The sequence below is a fragment of the Mirounga leonina genome, unplaced genomic scaffold (genome assembly GCF_011800145.1).
Source record: "Mirounga leonina isolate KUSES-001 unplaced genomic scaffold, KU_Mleo_1.0 Mir_168, whole genome shotgun sequence".
NCBI classification, from domain to species: domain Eukaryota; kingdom Metazoa; phylum Chordata; class Mammalia; order Carnivora; family Phocidae; genus Mirounga; species Mirounga leonina.
Window position 1 is genome coordinate 41,339,242 of NW_023270426.1, and position 16,047 is coordinate 41,355,288.

The 16,047-nt window shown below is 40.6% G+C and overlaps 1 protein-coding gene and 1 long non-coding RNA gene across 5 annotated transcripts in view; one reads left to right on the forward strand and one right to left on the reverse strand.

Moving 5' to 3' along the window:
• Positions 1–16,047, forward strand: part of MAST4 (microtubule associated serine/threonine kinase family member 4) — a 525,778-nt gene that overhangs the window by 351,189 nt on the left and 158,542 nt on the right. Inside the window, exon 1 of one of the 4 annotated variants that reach the window (XM_035014560.1) lies at positions 13,306–14,016. The exons of 2 other annotated variants lie outside the window; for them this stretch is intronic. In XM_035014560.1, coding sequence (XP_034870451.1) covers positions 13,925–14,016 — 92 coding nt within the window. In that variant the 5' untranslated portion in view covers positions 13,306–13,924. Of the gene's footprint in view, positions 1–13,305; positions 14,017–16,047 lie in introns of those variants that run through there. One more of the 4 variants, XM_035014563.1, reaches the window with a different exon arrangement.
• On the reverse strand, positions 6,297–11,150 carry LOC118016856. The gene is made up of 3 exons (XR_004680942.1): positions 11,063–11,150; positions 8,833–8,946; positions 6,297–6,440 (listed from the first exon to the last, which is right to left on the reverse strand). It is a non-coding gene; the product is annotated as an uncharacterized LOC118016856 (long non-coding RNA).

Sequence of the window (16,047 nt, forward strand, 5' to 3'; positions counted from 1 at the left end):
TCAAGCAAATTGGGCAGAGTCTGTGGTACTTGGGAATGGAAACACAGCAGCAATGCCCAGGTATGGGTCTAGCCAAAAGCTATATTGACACACAAGTTGTAGCCGTGTGAAAATGTTATTTTATTTGGTAAATTGTTACTTTTTTACCCCCACTGACATTTTGAAACCAACTCTTCTGAGGAAAGAAATATAGTTGCAGATAAACAACAATCTGCAATTAAATAAATATTCACACTAGGCAAAAGCTGTTTCAACCAAGGAAGAAGGAAACATTTTTCTAGAATAAGTAAAACATGATCAGTATTTTCACTTGGAACATGAAAGAATTTTTAGACTACCTTAAATCTCTGTTTTAAATGATACTTGTATTCCATGTCCCATTTCCATTAATATTTTTTTTATCTATAGTCAATCACAGAATAGTCAAAGACTATATATATACATACACACTGAGAATTTTGCTTTTGTAGCTTTATTCTAGATCTCTCTCTCCCTTAGGGCTTTTTTTTTTTTTTTTTTTTTTTTTTGCTCTCCAGCAAGTCTGCATAGCTTTCATAGGGAGATGTAGAAGTGAAATTCAGACTTCAAGTTTGCCAGGTGTTGACAGCTCTATGGAAGCTTCACTGTGACAAGTTAAAATAATTTCATAAGGTGAAATTTATGGATTATCAGGGGATTTCTCTTACTCATGTTTTGCTCATTCTTTCTTAACAAAGAAATTGATACAAATTTTTATATGGCCTTGGAAACTCAATTAATTGTTTTGAAATCAGTAATAAACTTTCATTAGAAGTATATTCTATTTATGAAGTCAGTTTCATACCCAAATTTAAAGAGCCATATCACCCCAACTATTCTATATTACTTCATCTCTCACTTCATGATAAATTTATCTGGTCATATTTCTCTGAGATTTTTTTTTAATCACTTAACTAGTCTTGGAAACTTCTAGATAGGAATCTATTCTAGAGTTTCCTAGAATCTGACATGTAGATTAGTTGTGATTTCATAGGGGAAACATGTTATTTATTTTTTATTTACTGGGCTTTTTCTAGGAGTATAGCATGTTATGATTTAGTTATTCCCTCCTGAAATGCTGGTTCTTTGGGTGAAAAATAAAAATAAGCATGATTTGGAATTGTGTCAGCGAAAGCTTCTCAAGACGTGACTCTGAAATACAGGACCTTAAATTCCTACTCCACTCAAAGAAGCAGTTATGCCCTAATCTCCTCCTTGGTGGTGAGTAGGGTGGGAGAGGTGTGTTACAGGTTCTAGGCATGACATTCTTCCCACACTTAGTGTGCATCTGTGAAAGATGCCAGCCTGGGCTCCATGCTCTGCTCTGTTTATCTGTTTATTGTTTTCCACCTGTTCTCTTATTTGCTTCTCTTAGAAGCAGCTCATTGAAAACAAATTCAGTAATTTATATCACGACTTATATTTATGAAACACTACAAAGACTCCTTTCCCCCTCCCCTCCAAAGTTGTCCTTGTTTGGATACTTACATTAACGGATGGGCTTAACCCATAGACCACATGTTGACTGATGGATATTAGACCCACCCAGAACTTCCATTGCCTGTTTTATGTTTGATAAGCACCTCCTAAAATGCCTTTTGTAATTTGGGAGACTAGGCCAGAGCTCTCCGGTTATGTAAGTTACATGCAGTAGGATTTGCTCCCCATTAAAGCTGAAAGTAACAAGTAATGTGTTGTTTTTGGGTACCCTACAGATACCTGGCAGCTCACAGAAGTATAACTATTCCCATTTCTGGCACAGAATCACTGAATGAATCTTTGTGAGCCATGAATTCCTCAGTAATGTTTTTAAAGCTGTGGTACTAGGCACTAACAAAGGATAAATAAAAGAAATGATTATTTTGAATGGGGAGAGAAAGGGCTTTGATGATGTCATGTGCCACCCAAAATGCTTAGTGATGATTGTGTTTATCTTTCAGCCCCCAGCAGTTTATTGTCCACTGTTTTTGAACAATTGAAGTTGTCCCTCCCTGAGCTTCCACCAGAGACAGCCTGGGCCTTACTACCTTTTCTGTGTGTTTTTGTATCAAGCAGTGTTGTTTGCAGGGAGTTGGAAGATGAGTTGGCATCAAGGCAATTTGAGGTGATAATGGAGCAAGTTAACTAAAGACCAGGAAATACTGTTAAAATATATCATGTGCTTTAATATATATTAAAACCATAACAGAAATGAAAGAGTAAAATAACTCAAGATGAACTGTTTCAGTTTTCCATGATATGTACAAATCCTTTCCAGTATTCATATGTGTTCTGTGTGATGGTAATCATGCCATAGTTAGGCTACTTCTGGGGGTTTTTTTTCCATGTATGTATTACTATGCTGTTATATAATTTGTAATGATCATTTTTGGTGGCTGCATAATTAGTAAATAAGCCATCTACCCTTGATGCGTGTCTGACAAATGAGAGACAGTAGTGTCGGCCTCAGGGCCTAATAGCCCTCTCACTGCAGGGTTTTACGGCTTCACTTCTATTTTTCTCTAGTGAAGAGGGGTGAGGAGGTGACTTAGTGGCCATTGCTCTTGAGGAGCCTGTCTCCAGATTCGGACTGGCATCGTTCACTCAACACACTCCTGTAGTCATGAGTGGACTCTGCCCTCCTCCTTGTACCTTTCTCTAAAACTTTTAATTTCCTTCCATATATAAACCCTGCCAGATAGTAAGATCTTCAACATTATCAATAAAAATGTTGATTTATAGGGGTGCCTGGGTGGCTCTGTCAATTGGGCATCCAGCTCTTGATTTTTGGGTCAGGTCATGATCTCAGGGTCGAGGGATCGAGCCCCGGGTCAGGCTCCTCCCTGAGTGTGGTCTTGCTTGGGCTTCTCTGTCCCTCTCCCTCTGTTTCCTCCCCTGCCTTGCTGCCTCTAAAAAACAAACAAAAAAAGATTAATTCTTAGACCCCTAGATGGGATTGGTTGACTGTGGAATACGAGCAAGATCAAGATGTAAAAATGGGTATCTGCCAAAGAGGAAGAGAGGTGCTAGGAGAAGAGACAGATCAACTATGTCTGTTCCTCCTAAATGGGATGGAGAGTTTTACTGAGCAGGTTGACATACTGGAGCCAGGAGCCTGGGACTGTGAGGTGGTGGCCAGTAGGTTGCAGACCTTGAGCACTCTTGCCATGGTACTCAAAATTCTCATCTGTTCACAGCAGTGGGCAGGGAGGGGATGTGTGGCGGGGGGATTTGGGGTGCACATGTTGATTATGTACCCAGGAGGATTGAGTTTCCAGCCTTGGAAAAAGGTCACACTGCCCAAGTTCATTTTTAGTCATCTTTTCAGAGGGGACAAAATAACACTTGACTTCAGCCATACTTGTTGTGATGGACTATAAAAAGCTAATAGTGGTTTTTTTGGTTCATTTCTTAATGAACCACTAAAATCTGCCTAAAAGTCACAGTCTTAAATTTTCATTGTTCTTTTTATTAATAATCATGAAGATTGTCTGTAATGACAGTGCTTTAAATGAAAAGCCATCCAACCAATTGACAAAAGGCAACATGGTTTTGGAAGCATCCCCTTAGGGCTTGTATGTAGAAATTAGAGAAATAGAAATAGAAAAATAACAGGTTTGTGTGTATATGTGTGTGCATCCATGAAGTCTGCTGAGTATCTGTGATGTACTCAGAGGCCTATACGGTGCATAGAAACTGTCCTTGTACTCAGAGTGCTTAAAACCTTGTGGAGAATTGGCCCTGTAGACAATTGTGCTCTAGTAAAATGACTGCTCTAAAAGAGGCGTGTGTATGTATAAAGTTCATTCGAGATCCAGGAGGAAAACCTCTCAGGTCTGCAAGAGAAAGTCAGGCTGACTTAGCTGGAGAGGGGACCTTACATCTCTCACTTGAAAGATGAGCAGAAGTTTTCCAGTCAGAGGAGATGGAAATTCTAGGAACAGGGAACAGGATGTGCAAAGGCAATGAGGCAATGAGGCAATGAGGTATGGCACGGCTCCTGCGTCTGGGGAGCTGAAAGTAATTCACTCTTTCTGACAAGTACATACTTTTTTATTATTGGAGCATAAACCACAAAGGGACATGTGTCCAAGGATGAGGCAGGAGCAATAAGGGACTGTGTTTATAAAGTATTCCATTTAAAGAGATTTTGATTTTCCAACAACAAACCTCTCAAGCTCTAATGTGCGGAAGCCCCCCCGCCCCTCCCGGCACTTGGGTGGAATGCAGATTCCTGGGCTTCATGCCCAGAAATCCTCAGCCCGTGGGTGTGGAGAAGCCTCCTCAAATCTGCACTCCAGGTAATTCAGTGATGGTGGGACAGAAACTATACTTAAAGGAATATTGCTAGAACAGTGGGCAACCACTGAATTTTCTTTCATGGGAGGGAGGGTCAAACGATTGTGTGCACACGTTAGGGCTGGCAGCTTTAGAGGAATAGTTTGCAGTGGGGAGGAAGAAGACATTTTATGAATCCAGGCAAGAGGTAATGGAGGTCTTTGACCAGGGCGCCCCCGTACAACATGAAAATCTGCTGCTCTGTTTTTACTTTATGTACAGTGAGAACTTAATTTATTTTTCTCTCAATTTCTAGTTTTCCCAACTAGTGTATTTTTGTTGCATTTAGATGAGATTTTTTTCTACTCTCTTGAGTTTTCTATTTCTGCTGCGTACGTGTCATCTGACCCTGTTTTTCTTTTATCATTGGTGTATTAGCATTCTTTATAATTCTGTATGTGCTTCATTTGCTAAAAGCCACCTGTAGAGATCATTCTTACTTCACACCGATAGATATTCATCTATCACCCATCTGCCACTATATTGGATGACATGATTGACTGTTGCTACAGCTCTTAAACCTGGAATAACTTCTTTTTGAAAGTTTTTTGGGGTTTTTTTTTGGTAACTATTAACTTTAATATAGTTGTCTTCTATGATATGTCTTACAATACATTGGTTCAAAGAATGTTTCTTTGGTTGGTACCAGAAACTTGGTCTGTGCCTTTTGGTCCTCATAATCCAGCTAAGTAGAGACAGTAAAATCTAAATTATCTAGCATCATGGGAAATAACAAGTTTATGTTTGCTGGGAAGAGGGCAGAGGTAATCCCAAATTACAGCCAATATAATATCTTGAAGTTAGGAACATCTTTTTTTTTCTGCATACATGTTGGCTAATATTAAAATAGAGCTTGCTTTGTCAAAAGTAAATGATTTGGGGGTCACCTGGGTGGCTCAATAGGTTAAGCATCTGCCTTCGGCTCAGGTCATCATCCTGGGGCCCTGGGATCAAGCCCTGCATCAGGCTCCCCTCTGCGCTCCCCCCCCACTCGTGCTCTCTCTCTCAAATAAAATCTTAAAAGCAAGTAAATGTTCTGAGCAATGAAAGAAGAAAGTCTTCATGTACAGCACAATGAAATAATTCTGGAATTCGGATTGGTCACATAAAATGCATAGCCTGGCCAGTCTGCAAATAACAACATATATATTCAACCCAAAACACAGCCCTGTATGGATTTATAACCCAGTCAGCTTTGAAAATACCCATTTGCCCAGTTGCCATAGACAGGTAAGGATTTATGTGTAGAAACAGTTATTTTTCATTTTTATATTCTGAAATTCCCGGGCATAGGAAAGACTTCATTTTTAAAGCAATGTTAGTATTTCTAAGGTTTTTAGAGCTTTTACATTTGCATTTTATTTTGCCAAAAGATGCCAATCCAATTTTATGAAAATGTCCATGTAAAAGTGTATCGTCTTAAGTTTGTAAACTCTTCACAGTATTCTAAAATTCACAGGAACATGAACTTTCAGGTCATGGTAAAAGGACTGTCAGATATATGGCTTCTGGGGATGGAGTTTTTTTCCTAATTAAAAATAATAGGACTCATTGTAAAAAAGAATAGACACACACACACATATATGTATAAAGGAACAAAATCAACCATAACTCCACATTTATAGATGGCCACTAAAAATACTTTGTTCTCTTTTGTATTCATAAACACTCATATATATATTATAAGCAAGTTATATCCTAACTGCTCCATTTATTTTTTCTGTGTTTTGGTTTTTTTTTTAAACACATTTTTGGAGCATTTCCCATTATGTATACTTTACAAATATGGTCTTAGTTTCCTATGGCTACTGTAACAAATTATGACAAGCTAAATGGTTTAAAACAACATATATTTATTCTCCTAGAGTTCTAGGGGCCAGAAGTCTGAAATCAGTTTCACTGGGCTAAAATCAAGGTGTCTGCAGGGCTGAGCTCCCTCCAGAAACAGTAAGGTAGAAATTGTCTTCTTGAATTTTCCAGCTTCTTTCTAGAGCTGCATTCTGTGCATTCCTTTCATTCCTTCCTCCATCTTCAAAGTCAGCAGGGTCGCATCTTGCTTGTGTCACAATGCCTTCTTCTGTAGTCAGATGTCCCTCTGCTTCCCTCTTACAAAGACACATTACATTTAGGGCCCACCCTCATAATATAGGAAAATCTCTCCCTCTCAAGACGCTTAATTTAATCACATCTTCAAAATTCCTCTTGACCTACTAGGTAACATATTAACAGGCTCCAGGGATTAGAACTTGGATATCATTGGAATCTATTATTCTTGTCTTTATTGGTTTTATAGTATTTTGTGGCTATTTCAGTATTTATTAGCATTTGCCCTAATAAAGTTAAATTTATTAACATTATTAACATGTTGTACCTTTGGTTTTTGTCACCCATATTGTGCAATTATAAGGAATTCTGAGATTAATTTCCATATGCATAAATGTTTGTATATATAGTTGGTTATATTTGTGTAAGTTTCAGGATGTCAGTTCATAGTTAAAATATATATTTGTATGTGTATATTATATGTATATGTATGTAGCAGACATGTACATTTATGTGTGTGTGTGTATCGGTGATGTATGTGTTGGGGTGTGTGTGTGTGTGTGTGTGTTTCATTCTCCAGATAGCTTTCCAGATAGTTAGTAGAGAGAACTTACGTCCTTGTGCTCTCACCAGCATTGATGGTATCTTTTTTTTCATCTTTGCCACTTAAATGGGTAAAAATATTTAATTGATGCTTTGATTGCATATCTATGAAAATAGATTGAACACTTTTCATTCTAAACATTGTATTTGTTCTATGAATTAATATTTCTTTTAAAATCTTGGTTGGTTGGTTTGCTGGTAATGAAAATGACATAACTTACTAGATATAGATACTAAGGCTAGCTTGAGAACTCCTTGGCTAAAATATTTCGTGTCTTCCCTAAAATAATAGCCTCTGATTTGTGGAATACTGTGAATCAGCTTGAACAATGGAATAAAATTCTGACTGTTAGCAGAAGCACATGGTTTCTACCTCGGTCTGTATATGCTCCCTATGTGGTACTTTGATGGAAACTCTTATCTCTTATTTTAGTGGGATAATTTTCCATGACTTTAGATATCTGACCTGAAAAAATATTCAAGAAAAGAAGAACTGATAAATTAACTTGAATCTTACATTACAGAAAGGTCTTAGTGTCAGCTACTAAAGGGCTAAATATAACTACCCTGACCCACTTAAACCAAATTGACACTTGTGATAATTGCACTATAATTCATGCTCAGGAACCGGATAAGAAATGATGAACCTTAGACCCAAGCTTCTGGATCAAGAAACTCCATGTCCTTGAAGTTAATTCCAGATTGGGAGATTAATACAATGATTACTAACTGGGGGTCACTGTTACAGTCAAAAAGCATTTAGTACTTCATATAAACTAATTATATGTATGTATATGTATACATACATAAAACTATATATGCATGGTCTCTATTTTCTGAGATTTTGAAATCTGAGACAATAGACCTGCCTAATAGGTACAGCAGTGGAGTCATGAAATTCAGGAGGAATAGATCCAAAAAAGCTTTTTAAAACATGTACAAACTGAGTCTTCAAAATATCAGGATTCTATACCTGACTTTGCTATCAAGTATCATTTTAACCCTGAGCAAATCTTTTTTCCTTTTCTCTCTTCTCTCAACATTCATCCAAATGGTTGTATTGAGGATTTAAAGATGAAGGGGATAGAGCCCTTCCCTCAAGGAGCTCTTATTCCAATGAGGATTGATCTGCAAACAAACAGATTTTGATTTTGATAAAGTGGGAGAACCTTTTCTCTGCAGAAGCTCTCAGGAGGAGAGGCCAGCAGAGGGATACTCAACCTGGTGGGGATAAGGAACCTCAAAGGAAGTCTGCCTAGAACAAGTGGCCAGAAGTTCGGTCTTTAAGTAAGATAGGAGTTAGCCTTCCTCTTTGTGAGATGAGGGGTCTGATCTCCAAGCCTTGTTCTCTGCTCCCAAATTGGATTGCTTAGCTCTGTTACAGGCCACTACTCTGTGTCACTTATTGGTGGACCTTCCAGACAGCTGGTTTAGAATGGAGTGACACACTCATCTCTGGTTCCCTCTCTGTCATCTCCTGTAGGATGACCCTTGCAGCTGCCCTGTAAGGGTGATGGACCTTTTCTGTCCACTTCCTCTTGCAGAGGGTAGAGGCATAGAGCTCTGTCAGCCTAACCGTGCGGCTTCTCTTGCTGGTGAGCCAGAGGAGAGAGTGCTAGGGTGATGTGCTTGCAAGCAGTGATCATGAAACCCAACCCGGTCCTGTATGGTGGGCTTTCATCACACATGTTCTACTCTACTTCTCTATCCTACCCATCAAGGAGTCACCAGTGTGGGAGATAAGTATTTCATTGTCTGTATTCATCTGTTCTCTCCTCTTGGATTTTTGAAAGTTATTGGTTATTTGCTACATTTCCTGAGCCGATGATTCTCCTAGAATCCAAGGAGTACCTGAGGAAAATGTTATGTTCTCTTCCCATTCTAGCCAGTCTTCAGCCTGTCCTTTGCTCTCTCGGACCTTATCCTTCAGCCAGCCCTTGGGGATTATGCAGTTTTCTGCTCAGCCTGTCAAGAAATATAAATCAGTTTTATTGTGTTAGCTTTATCTCCTCACTCTATAAATGTGAATCTACCATGTGATAGTGTTTAAATTTTTTTTTCATATTCCAAGGATGATATAACCTTACTTATTATCCATCTCTTGGTATCAGGCATTCACATCTATCCTTACACGATAATTTTCATTTCTCTCTTTTATCTTCTTTCACAGTTTGGTAATGTGAGCAAAAAAAAAATTGTTTAATAACACTAGTAGAGTTTTCTTTCAACCTACACCACTTTGATGCAACTTTCTTCACATATCTAGCTCCACCTTTAAGCTTTATTTCTTAATATGTGCAGTGATTACAAGGATGGCTTATTCAGGATGGGCAATTTGCTGCTCACACTTCTACCTTTCAGTTCGCAAGGCAGCATTTAGAAGGTGACCAAAATAGACCTGTAGGTATGGACAATATTAGGGAAGTAGTCACTTCTAGGTGCTCTAAAAACGGGGTTGGATAGAGATCCACGTTAGTTTATGGCACAATCCCCAGGGGAGGCCAAGATCAGGTAGAATACATTTGGAAACTTGGTATCAACACCAGTTTTCATAGTGTCTTCTCATTGGAATTGGCCTTGTGGCCGGAGTGTCGGTGCAGGGAGCTGACAGATTCCCGGGCTATACACCTGCGTTAGAGAGCTTAGTCTCCCACAGTGTTTAAGTTCAAGGAAGTCTCCAGGGATATTATCTGCAACACTGTTCTGTGTAGGGTGGGAGAAAACCCTAATGAGTGGGCATGGGGCCGAGGGTGGGAAGTGGATGGGAGAATTCAAGTCAGTGAAAAGAACATGGAATTCTTTGTATTTAAGAGGGGGGTAAACAATGAAGAATTTGACCCGTTCTTAAGTACTTATTTCATTCTAAGCCAGCATTTCAGTAGTGTGACAAGCTCATTTTTCATTGCCATTTACCTTTCTTATAAAAACAATGGCTCATAATATCGTCTGATTAAACGACTGAGCATTTTGGATCACAAGCTTGTCCATTACTGTGTAGGCTGTTATTGTGCAATAAGTAGAAAATCTTGCTGAATATATGTATATTGACTTAGACCAGCTATAGTCTTAAGAATTTCCAATAATCTCAATTTCCTCTTAATTCTGTAGCCAGTTTCACTGTACTTGCAACTAAACTATAGTTTTAGCCCATATAATTATTTTGTCTGTAGGAAAATGTCAGTAGTTCTGACAATTTTAATTCCTGTGTTTGCTGACTGCATTATCTTCTGAATCATAGGTTCCCAAATCAAGTCAAACAGGTTAGAAGACAAGTTACACTTGAGCGTCACACCTACTCTTATCTTAAACGAATGTGGGAATGTATCAGCCACTTTCACTGTGTTAAGTAGTTCATTTCTGGCTTCTCATGTACTTTACCTATTTTTATTTTTTCATTTTGGCTATGACCCAAATTTTCCCAAGCCTCCTAAGTGCAAAAAACATGTTTAAGTATCTGTAGTTTTAAAAAAATATATATGTTTTTACCCATCCCTTTGAAAATCTGCAGGGTGGATTACCCAGAATGTACAGAGTGGAGATTGTAATGACAACTGCTCACAGGCCAGGATATTTATCATTTAATCAAGAGAAGAAAAAGATGTTTTATGTATTCATTTACCCATTTTAGTTATCATTGTTATGGGTGTTGCCCAATACTAGGAATTTCCTAGAAGAAATAGAATACAGGAGTTGGGGGGTACAGTGTCTTGGAACCATCCAGAACTTGAATCTTAGTTCTTGGAACCATCCAGAACTTGAATTCTGTGCACTGCATCTCCTTCAAGTTCCCTCTACTCAGACACTCTTATAGGACATCCTCTCTTGGCCTTTCAGCCCTTTTCATCTTTGGATCTGAAGACTCTCCCACATAGTAGTTATTTCAGTATTCAAGGACCACTGCCAAGCTCCCGAAATTTTTCTGTACTTTGAACAGTTTCTTCACCATGTAATGTAGATAACACACTTTCATGTCTCCTTTTCCCATCTTGATGGTTCTTCTCTGGGCAGCCTCTAATACGTAATTTTCCCTCTTAAACTCAAATACCTATAACTGAACACAAAAATTATTCCCTGGGCTTACCTTTGGGGATGGAGGTGGTGGATGGGATCCAAAGAGAGTTCCTCTTAGTTTTGGTGGTGATACTTCTTAGAGCAATGTTAAGACATGAGGAATGATAGTACTTCTGTTTTCAGTTACAGCGTGTAGATAAAAATTAGTCAGTTCTTTAGAACTTAAAAGTATCTTCATGGGATTCGTAAGAAGTTAAGAGTCTCTGAAAAGATCAGTTGACCTGCTAACACTGACAATTTTAGGGCATTTTAAGAAAAACCCAAGTACCTCAAGTATCTCCATTCAAAAAATACTTCCTAACTGCTTATGTAAATCAGGAACTGTCAGATTTTGGAAACAGAGAAATCAATAAAACATGACTACAGCCTTGAGGAACTCAGAGTAATAGGGAAGACAGCAGTAAACAGTTTGTTTACACCTCAGTGTGAGCGGTGTGTCCAGCACCTCAGTGGAGGCACGTTCTTGCCACCATGAAAGTAGAGGGCATGGTGTGGAGTGCCCTCTGCTCTATTCCTATACCTCTCAGCATTGTATTCTTTTAACTTCTGCGTATTGCTGACATTTATGCTCAGTGTGTTCTAAACACTTCTTATAGGGGCTTATATATGTCATCTCATTTATATATGTTGATCCCTTAAAGGTTGGTCCTATCATGTGCCCCCAAAATGGGGGAAATGGGCAGAGATTAAGTGACTTGTCTTAATTCATAGTAATTGTTGGATCCAGAATTCACACCCAAGCTTTTTGCTCTTAACCAATGCTCTGCGCTACCTTTCTCAGAGGGAGGTTTTATTTAAAGCAGTAGTTCTCAGCCAGGGGTGATTTTGCCCCCTAAGAAACATTTGGCAATATCTGTAGACATTTTTGATTGTCACAACTGGCATCTAGTGGGTAGAGGTCAGGGATGCTGCTAAACATCCTCCAATGTACAAAAAAACCCCCAAAAAACCAGTACAAAGCATTACCCAGCCTAACATGTCCAAGGAATGAGGTTGACAAACGGCTTTGGAGCATGGGTAGTACTCTCTTTGTGTCAGCCTTTAAAAATACCCTTTTAAGTCCTTAAAAACAGAAAAAAAAGAAGGAGGAGAAGAAATGGCTTACTATGGAGCAAAACATACTGAACCAAGTTCCTAAGTGTCTGGTGAAGTGTATTTTGTCACTTGTTAAATTGAGAAAATATTGCCGCCTTCGCCTATCTTAGTAGATACCAAGGATCTGAGGAGGCTCAGTGAGAATTTCAGGAGCTAATACGTAAGAAAGCCCTGTAAAATAATTATTATCAGAAATTCCCAGAGTCCTTGGGGTCTAAAATATTTCGGGAATCATAAGAATTAGATAAAGAGGATCCCAAAGTGCACTTCTGTTCTTTATTTATCCCCCCCTTTGTCAGCTGACCCCCCTCCCCTTGTCTCTCTCATATTTCTGTAAGCAAGTTTGTTTCCAGTATGTCGTAAGTGAACTAAACCATTTTTATGAGTTCTTTTTTTTATTAAAATCTTGTAAAATTTACTATCTCTCACCCTGTTACGCCAGATTTAAGGCAGTTAATTTAAATCCTAATTTTTTTTCCTTCATAGACTTTCACACAAGCATTTTGTCGGTTTGGGGAGTTATTTGAATACCATGCCTTTCAAGATGAACAACAGTAACATGGATTCAACCTTCCCTTACATTCCTTCAAGTCTGAACACACGTGGAAGGGAAATAATGGAGCATTTGTTAAATAAACGCCAGGTAGTGTCTTTACAGGTAGTAGCTGACCATTCCCGGGCCGTGTTTGCTGTCCATGAAGCCAAACAGGTGCGCCTGCCCTGATTCAACAAATGGATGTAAACTCATAAATATAGGTGACTGACGCTTTCCGTGAGTGTGGCATCCCCTTGGCGTGCTTTTCCTGCAAGCAGCGTCTGGTAAAGAGTAATTACTCACTTCCTAGGAGTGTTTTCCTGGTGATCCATTCTGCAGTGAATCACAGACCAGCCTTCAGGTGTGCGCCTCGCTCACTTCACCGAGTGCTGGCCGCGGCTGGATTGATTTATTTATTTGGGGGGAATGATCCATCTGGGGCCGCGAGCTGGGGGCGCGGGGCGCGGGCGGGGGATGCCGGGGTCCGGGCTGCTCCTGGGCTCGCGCACGGGCCCCGCCGGCCCCCTTTCCCATGAGGCCTCGCTCCCGGGGGAGGGTCTGCGGGTGGGGAGGGGGCCTCCCCCGGCCCAGCCCCTGGCCGCCGAGCCTCACAAAGGTGTCCTGTTCAAGTCCGCCTGGAGGCCAGCTTTCTAAAAGTGCTTGTAAGTTTCCTCCCCCCTCGCCCCCCCACCCGCGAAGGGGGCGAAGAGGCGCTTTTTGTATTTCAGTTCTTTTCCTTGTATGTAGATACCAAAAGGAAACTCGGCACTGGGCATGTTCGGATGTTGAATGGTTTGCTGATAAGCAACAGCCTCCCGGAACCAAAGACTTAAAATAGTCGTCTCCCCCCGCCCCCCCGCAGGAGCTGCAAATGGTATCTGCCAAACAGATGACAAAGTACCTTGGACTGAATCACACACAGACAGCATTTTGTGCAGAACGCACGGCCCAACTCTTGTAATTACTGTTTATAGCTGCCCAAGGCTGACCAGGAGGGGGCAAACCCGAGAGGAAATAAGTTTCCTGGACCTTGGAGAAATGGCTGTGTGTTAATTGAAGGCTAGGACGGGTACTTTTCAGACGTGCTCCAAGTTGTTCTTGAGATCACAGTTCACAGCACGTTTCCCCTGGAGGGAGCGAGTAGATAATTGGGATTTTTTTTTTTCCTTTTGCCGTTTTACCGCCCCCTCCCTGGTTTGGCCTTATGGCCTTGAACCCACAGTGAATTGAAGAGAGAAAGAAATGGATATGTCTGACCCCAATTTTTGGACTGTGCTCTCAAACTTTACTTTGCCTCATTTGAGGAGTGGGAACAGGCTTCGGCGAACACAAAGGTAAAAAAACCGCGGGGATGCTTTGCCTGGAGAGGGAGTATGTTGGCTTTGGAGGCGGCCAGACTGCCCAAGCCCCTTAGCAGCTGGGGTTTTGTTTACTGGGCGACAGTTTGGAAAGTTTCTCCCCTGCCAGGGGGGCACTGTTTCAGGTATTCTGTCATCCTGGCGGATTTCCTGCGTAATCCTGCTGGCCTGTGCTTCTCGAGTTGTTCTTTTGAAATGTGGGTGAGAAGGGGATGAGTTGTGAGTAGAGGGGGGAGGAAAAAGGGAGGAGGAGAGGTACTTTGTCTGAGTCTGTCTCTGATCTGATCAGATTCATCCGCTTCCTTCACTCAGGCACTGGAGGCTTCTGCTTCCCTTTGTAGAGCCTTTCAGATGTTCCCTTCTATTAAATATTTGACCTTTATAAGATGCAGATGTGCAATGCAAGGATCGCTCCATTTAGCCTGTTTCGTATTGTCTGCTTGAAAGAGACAGGTCTGCATAACTTTGCCATTTTGTTTTTTTACTGGTTTGCTGACATTTATTCCTACTACAGGCTGGCCTTTTCATTTTGTAACATATTTGACAGAATAGGTGGAGGACAAGAGAATTTTAAAATCAGGATGAAGCTGGTGGCAGAAGTGAAAGGCAGTTCAGAGTTAGTTGCTGACACTCAGATTGAGAGAATATGATTTTGGAGGGGAGTGTTTCTCTTCTCTCCCCATTGTGTCCGGCACAGAAAGGTGGCATTATTGTGGTTTCAGAAGGGCGTGCCTTCTGAGTTGCGTAACTCTAGGTTCTTCGTTTTTCTTCGCAACTTGACTTGCACGGTCCCCATGAATGTGTTTAAGAGCGATGGTGCCTTCACATAAACAGGATGCTGCCTATCAGGCTGGGAGCTTCATAATCTCTGTGCTCCAGTGTGTAAAGAACACAAGAAATGGTGTATCCTCTTTGTTATATCCATAACTTTGTGTAGCGTGAATGCAGATACCTCATACTTTGGAAAACTTAGTAAATTTTCCTTCCGAAATTTCCCATGGTATTTTGTAGATTTCAGAAGCATCCTGACGTGCCGTATTTGTAGGCGCACGTGCAAATATACACCTATAAAACACACCTCTGTCTGATCCTGAGTAGACTTTTAAAGTCATACTTACCTTTAATACAACCTGAACAGTGTTGGTCCCACAAAACCGTGTTAGAATCTAGATTTAAATTAAGGTTAACTAGGCTTTTCTTGTTCTGCTCCATGTGTTCAGAGACCTGACCTTTCGGTGTTGGTCGTTTTTATTCAAGATGTGTCATCCTTGCTCCCCCCCCCCAGCAAAATAAATGCAACTAATTAGTTGAAGAGATAATGCTGTCTATGAACAAGACCACAACTTTCGTGGCAGTACATTCTGTAACTTCTTACCTTTCGAGTTTGTCAGGGGCCCTTAAATATTTGAGTGGTGTGGTCCTGGCTATGATGCGGTCTCTACTCTCACCTGAAGCCACTCCTCAAAGAGATTGGGCTGTTCTGACATCGCACCTGTGTGTCTGCACCTGAAGAGCGGTTGGAGCCTTTCTTTGCCCCGTCTACCTGTTGATAATATTACTGAGAATTCTCAGGCTAGTCTGACCCTGACTTTCCAGCCCAGGGCATTCCAATCCAGAACACTGCAATTCAGACAGCTCACATTGGCAGAGAGCCCGAGTTCTAATGTCCTTCTTAAAGAACTGAAGTAACTTAGGCTCTTCCCAGCAAAGTGGGCGAGTGTGGGAGGCCTTTCCCCACTCCCCAAGTCACGGACCCGTTTTTTCAGTTCAGTGAAACAGAAAAGGGGGTGGATTTTCTTCCCTCCCTTCTATTAGTGGAAGTTGTCCCAGCCTGTTTGTGACTGGGGATTTCCAGGATTCTCGGAGTTTGGAGATAGTTTTCCTGAAGATCACCTCTGTGTACATCTACTTATTATCGGTCTCAAAGGACCAGCACTGCTTTATATTTATTATGTAGATTTGGAAACTTGAAGGGCAGGTGTCTTCCTGTCCAGGGCGATATATGTA